This window comes from Olea europaea, chromosome 5 (genome assembly GCF_002742605.1).
Source record: "Olea europaea var. sylvestris chromosome 5, O_europaea_v1, whole genome shotgun sequence".
Classification (NCBI taxonomy): Eukaryota; Viridiplantae; Streptophyta; class Magnoliopsida; order Lamiales; family Oleaceae; genus Olea; species Olea europaea.
The window spans coordinates 3,741,181-3,746,644 of record NC_036241.1 but is presented as its reverse complement, the minus strand read 5'-3'; the positions used below and the strand labels follow the sequence as shown (position 1 = coordinate 3,746,644).

Genomic DNA, 5,464 nt, shown 5'->3' with positions numbered 1-5,464 from the left:
TGGTTTAAAATATAATTTGACATTTTTATAAATAAATTTTTGGGTAGCGATTCAAATCTTAAATTTTTGGGTCGATACAAAACATGCAGCAATAATTTAGCAAAGAATAATTTACCTCTAAGGCCATACTCATGAGAGCTTGTGCTAGGAGTTCCCACTGCATGCAACTCTCTTCTGATGATGGATCGGCAGAGACTCTGCCCATGAATGACAACACCATGTGTCCATCAACAACCATTTCTTCTGATCGTGATTTCAGAAATACTGAGAAATCTCTTTTAAACTGTGATAAATATGCATCGATTACGCTTCCTGGACTTGTTTTTGATATATAGATATTTCCTTTGTTCAAAGGCTTGAGGATATTTGAATCCAAAAGTCGTGGAACCTGCCTTGTCAAGTTGAAAATTAAAAAAAAAATGAAAAATGGCATTGTTGGGTCATGGGTGTTTGCTTATAGAAGTGTAATTCATATGATTACTTCAGCATGGTAGCCGAGTCAGTAAAATTATGAGTTTTAAGTCTCTCTGTCACTTGTCTATGAGAAATTGTGTATGTGCTAGCCTTGATGAAAAACAAATAAAAGATTAAATGTAACTAAGCTAAATACGTACGTAAGTCGAGACAAGCACTTTCGTTGCTATAGTTTGTCTATTATTTTATTTTTACTTTTTTAAACCAAGGATTAGGCTTTAAAATTCAACTCAAGCACTGTTCATTTATGCAAGGGTTTTGCCATTTAAACAGGGCCAAATGACAGGCCTTGTTGACAGAGCCGAGGTGGGATGAATCTCATTTTTCAAATGAGATTCAAATCAAGGGCCGAAGTGTTACCATCTTGTCATTTGGCCCTGTCACTATAGTAGGGTCCCGAAAGGTACAAGAGATTTGCAGTGGTCTACGTGGACCACTTATGTATTTTTATTCTGGTCCACCAATTAAATATGGAGAGGGACTGTAGGTTTTCGTACGAAACAGAACATAGGGGGAAAAAAATCTTCAAACGTTAAAATCTCAATAATTCTTATTACTATGTTTCATTTTTACAAGGTTTTATTCTGTTCGTATATGCATGTATGTGCATATCTATACGTATACATGCTATATCGACATACAATTCTTGGCATGAAATTGGTATATGTTTGAACATTATTCAATTGAATTGAGATAATTAATATCACATTTTGTACATATTTTTCTTACTGTGAAAAATAAATGAGATGAAGAAACAAATTGTCACTACTGTCCATCGCCCCCCCCCCCCCCGGCAGGCCCCGCTCCTCATAGTTTTTCTTCCATCGTATTGATTATGGGGACCAAATGAGTTTCTCCTTGTGTGGTTTTGTTTGGTTATCAGGTCACATCTAAATTACTTTTTTTTTCATCCTACTGATTATGGGGACCAAATGATTTTTTAATTTTACATCTAAATTCAAAAAATAAAAATAAAAGATACAAATGTGTCTCATTAGGGATAATATAAACAATATTTCAAGGTAACGATAGCAGAGTTACCTGAGAAAGCCAATGGAGACTCGAAGAAGAGTGAATGAAATGTAGACTCTTTTTAGGAAACAACCTTCCATAAAAAGAGCCAGGCACACCTGAAATAAAGCACCCTTCTGGCCCAATGTTCTTCTCCATTTTGAGTTGACTGTAGAATTCCGGCAAAGAGATGAATATGTTATTGAAATCATTGCCCGGAAGATCGTTCAATGAAACCCTTAACTCGGGCAATGGAATACCCTTTCGGTTACTTGTGGCGTATACTGTATCTATTATATCAGAAATTACCATTAGACTGTTAGGTCCAGATGAACATCCCAAATCAGCAATTCCCATACTGTCTAGGAAATTCTTTTCCAGACACTCTTCCACTGCTTTCTCGATTATTGAAGTTGCAACTGATATTATCTTCCTCTGCAAATGCATGGAAACATTTCTAAACACTGTATCAGAAAGCCAAACAACAGAGAAGAAGAAGAAGAACTTTCAAGTTCATCCTCTAATCCCAAAGCTCAACCCTAGATATCGTTATACTTAATCTAAAAGTGTTGTAGCCTTTTGATTTAAATGGGTGGATATTAATTTTAACTTTATACACATTTTTTTGTATATGGGTGGCACCAAGAATATTATTTCATTTAATGACTTTTTGATAGTATCACAAAATTATGTTGAATTAGTTTATCTAAAAGATTAAAATTTTTTGAGTGAGGGAACAAACCTAAAATATGTCTTCAAAAGTTCTTTTTCATTTGTATGACTAAATTGCACGAGATTAAAAACTAATAAACCAAGTTTCCATGGAGTTTCTCAAGATTTTGAATTTTATTGAAGACGTTATTTAGAATTTTTCATCCTGCAAAGTAGGAGATATTTGGACTTTCAACTCCATGGGCGTGAAGAACAAAAATGATATTGTTACTTCAATAACTTTTACTTATTCAAAATATATATTAAGGTACAATTCGTTATTACTTAAATCTCTTCATGATAAAAAAAAAATCTATTTTACAAATTCTATAACATTGCGAGTCCTGAATCCCATAGCCTGCAATAGAAAAATTCACAGACATCTATGTTGAAAAGCATGTTGTGCGTGCAGCCTCACTAGAAACGTAGTGAAGATAAATCGAATGTTAGCAAGAAACGGAACCTGCACAATTGAATTCTTGGCATAGCTGGTTTCTCCTTCTCCTTTGTTCATATGAAGAACTTGCATCACTTCCATCTTTCTCTCTCGTTCTTTCTTTCTCCAGAACTTCCACCGCTATCTAGATTTGATATGAATGCGTTATGAATATGTTGCTTCTATTTATAAATACACAGAAGAAGAAATGGGATAATTTCATTTTTAGTCACAAAACTTATAGCTAAATGTAATCTGAGTTACCTAACTTATAGCAAAATGTTAGTCACTGGCATTTAAAAGTAATAAATCGAACCCCACTAAGTATACAGGGGTGTCTTCACAGGGGCTTTACAGGGCTGGGGTGGGTCAGTTAATTTTTGACAATTTTTTATTCAGATGGAGCCTACCTTTTGTCAATTAGCTTCTGTGTAGGAGGAAAAATTCTAATAAATTACTGTGTATCACAGACTTTTTACCCTTTGTACCAGATTAGACTAAAGGTACTAAAGGAACTTCTGTGTAGGAGTAAAAATTCTAATAAATTACTGTGTATCACTGCCTTTTTACCCTTTGTACCAGATTAGACTAAAGTCTGAAAGGGTCATAGCCTTTTATTTTATTTTTCTCGGCTAGCCCTTGGGATGTATGCCAAGCCTACATAGCTTGAACTATAATGACCACATTACTTAGATACATCCTTCTTACACTTCCTACATTGCCTCCCTATGCTATCTTCAACCTAAAGCTCAAGCTAACTAATAAATCTTCCTTGGAAACATTTATTTCAACGTGTTAAATGTTGTTGAGATTTAGAAAAAGGACCACAATAATGTCCACAACGTGTTAAATGTTGAGATTTAGAAAAAGGACCACAATAATGTCCACAACGTGTTAAATGTTGAGATTTAGAAAAAGGACCACAATAATGTCCACAACGTGTTAAATGTTGAGATTTAGAAAAAGGACCACAATAATGTCCACAACGTGTTAAATGTTGAGATTTAGAAAAAGGACCACAATAATGTCCACAACGTGTTAAATGTTGAGATTTAGAAAAAGGACCACAATAATGTCCACATTACTTAGCTACATTCTTCTTTATGCTTCCAACATCCACTCACTTGGATTAGAATTGTAACATACGTCACATTGTGTGCTCAACCTCGCTAACTAATAAATCTTCCCTCTCGATGGTTCCCCGGAAACATTTATTTTAAACGTTTTAATTGGTGAGAATTAGAAATCATAATGTTATTCCACTAAGAGCAATTAATTGCAAAAAGAAATAAAGACACAATAAATTAATACAGGTTCGTCCCAATATGAAAACACGTCCTCTTCCACTTCTGTAGTAATTCAATAAGGTTAAAAAGATTTATAAGAAAAAATTGCACAACTTATCTTTTGTAACCCTTCAATCTCTCATTTATGAAATTTTGGTAATAGACATTGTATTTTTTTTGAAAAAAATGTCTGGTTAACAATTTGCTACAAAATGAAAGTTGGGTATTTTGTTAATTTAGACACTAGTTTTGTATGAGCTCAATTATTATACATAAATTAGAAAAATTCTAAACGAACAAGGCCTGGTGACAGGGGAGTCTAATTTTTTCTTATTTTCTAACTACATATTCACCACAATTCTATCATTTCAAAATGCTTTCTTAACCAAAAAAGGGGTCGAACAGGTCTTGTATATAATTAATTTGGCCAATAATCCATATACTGCACATGTTCGATAGAAATTAATATTCAAATTTTAATCTACGTCAAAATCAACAATTAATTTTAACTATACCCATTTTATCAATATTTATCAAAATCTGTTAAAACTCTTATTTTAGTTTCCATAGAAAAGGTCATTGTAAAATTGATTTGTTTATTTTTATTTAAATATGAAAATATATTACGACTTTGAATTTCATTTCAAAATGTCAACATTATTAAAAAAAAGTAACTTAAACTCTTTTATATTTATTATATCATTATTTGATGTGGAATTTACTCTTACAATGTTCTCGCAAGATGGCGCTCCATTTCGAAACAACAATTTCGAAACACGTTAATCTCATGATAGATTAGTTTGATCTATTTTAGGCCTAACAGAGGCAGTTAACCTCTTAATAGAAGCATATTAAATGTTATATGCTTGAGACACTGCAACAGAGTTTGCTATGCATGTCGTAAAAAGTTTTTTACAGCATACATGTGAGTACCATATAAAGTCATGTCATAGATAATTGTCTCTTTTATAATAGAGACAATTATGGCATACATTGCATGCTATTATAAAAGAGACAATTATCTATGACATGACTTTATATGGTATTCACATGTATGCAGCTAATAAACTTTTTACGGCATGCAACCGCATGTCGTAAAAAATATAATATTTTACGAAATACTTTTATTATATTGGTGAATGTCAAATTAGATCTTTTCCGACGTGCTCACGTATGCCTAAAGAAATGTTAAAGCATACACGTGCGAGCCGTAAGAAATATTGTAGCATGCGTGTAAACACCGTAAATGTCCAAACAGGTTTTTTAGGGCATGTACACTTGTCTTGTAGATTTCAAACTTGATCGTTCATTTCTTTTTGCTTGAATACCACACTTAACTTTGTGTTACACTAGGGATAGACTCACTTATCAGGTACTTATTTGTTATTTATTAGTTGCTAATTTGCTATAGACAAAAAATTGTTATTCTTAAAAAATAAAAAATAAAAAATAAAAAATTTGGAGTGTTATTGACATATCTTCTTTTATTGGATTGTATACCCTAGCTCAATATATTGCTCCGACTTTTCATATAAAAAAAAAATTG

The 5,464-nt window shown here is 32.6% G+C and overlaps 1 protein-coding gene across 2 annotated transcripts; it reads right to left on the bottom strand.

Moving 5' to 3' along the window:
• Nucleotides 1–2,911, bottom strand: LOC111394433 (jasmonate O-methyltransferase-like). Of its 2 annotated transcripts, none has more exons than XM_023020259.1 (3): nucleotides 2,660–2,911; nucleotides 1,516–1,920; nucleotides 1–392 (listed from the first exon to the last, which is right to left on the bottom strand). In XM_023020259.1, exons 1-3 carry the CDS (start codon nucleotides 2,732–2,734, stop codon nucleotides 279–281), a joined length of 594 nt encoding a protein of 197 aa, XP_022876027.1. In that variant the 5' UTR covers nucleotides 2,735–2,911; the 3' UTR covers nucleotides 1–278. The 2 variants fall into 2 exon arrangements, with proteins under 2 accessions (XP_022876027.1, XP_022876026.1); XM_023020258.1 differs by having other exon boundaries at nucleotides 1–388.
• Between the last annotated feature and the right edge of the window lie 2,553 nt (nucleotides 2,912–5,464).